This window comes from Myotis brandtii, unplaced genomic scaffold (genome assembly GCF_000412655.1).
Source record: "Myotis brandtii unplaced genomic scaffold, ASM41265v1 scaffold207, whole genome shotgun sequence".
In the NCBI taxonomy this organism is placed as follows: domain Eukaryota; kingdom Metazoa; phylum Chordata; class Mammalia; order Chiroptera; family Vespertilionidae; genus Myotis; species Myotis brandtii.
In genome coordinates, this window is record NW_005357736.1 from 837,961 (window position 1) to 838,496 (window position 536).

A 536-nucleotide genomic window follows, 5' to 3' on the forward strand; every position below is an offset into this window, starting at 1 on the left:
TCTCTTTGTTTGGTGGGGGAAGCTCTCTGTGGGGAGAGGAAGGGACCCTTCTTTTGGTTTCACCATTTTAACTCTGAATACGTGCTTTTTAAAAATTACTGATTTCAGAGAGGAAGGGAGAGGGAGAGGCAGATAGAATAGTAATGATGAGAGAATCTTTGATCAGCTGCCTCCTGCACGCCCCCCACAGGGATCCAGCCCGCAACCCGGGCCTGTGCCCTGACCAGGAATCGAACTGTAACCTCCTGGTTCATAGGTGGACGCTCAACCCCTGAGCCACGCCGGCCGGGCTACGAATGCCTTAAGCCTGGGAAAGTCTGCCCTCTGGGGGCAGCACACCCACCAGTCTTTTCCCCTCGTGCTTTGTGCCTGCCTTAGGCTTGCTCCTCCTCCAGGTTACAGAGGGTCATGGAGATACTCTGAGTACTTCGGTGTCTCCATGATCCCCACTTCCCTTCCTCTCCTCACAGAAATCCGAGTGGCTCTGTCTGAACTGCCAAACTAAGCGACTGCTGGAGGGCAGCCTAGGGGAGCCA

The 536-nt window shown here is 54.7% G+C and overlaps 1 protein-coding gene across 1 annotated transcript in view; it reads left to right on the forward strand.

Moving 5' to 3' along the window:
- The window catches only part of BSN (bassoon presynaptic cytomatrix protein), a 4,624-nt gene that overhangs the window by 3,568 nt on the left and 520 nt on the right, over positions 1-536 (forward strand). Inside the window, exon 2 of the mRNA XM_014538993.1 lies at positions 471-532. Within this exon, the coding sequence (XP_014394479.1) occupies positions 471-532 (62 nt within the window). The remainder of the gene's footprint in view (positions 1-470; positions 533-536) is intronic.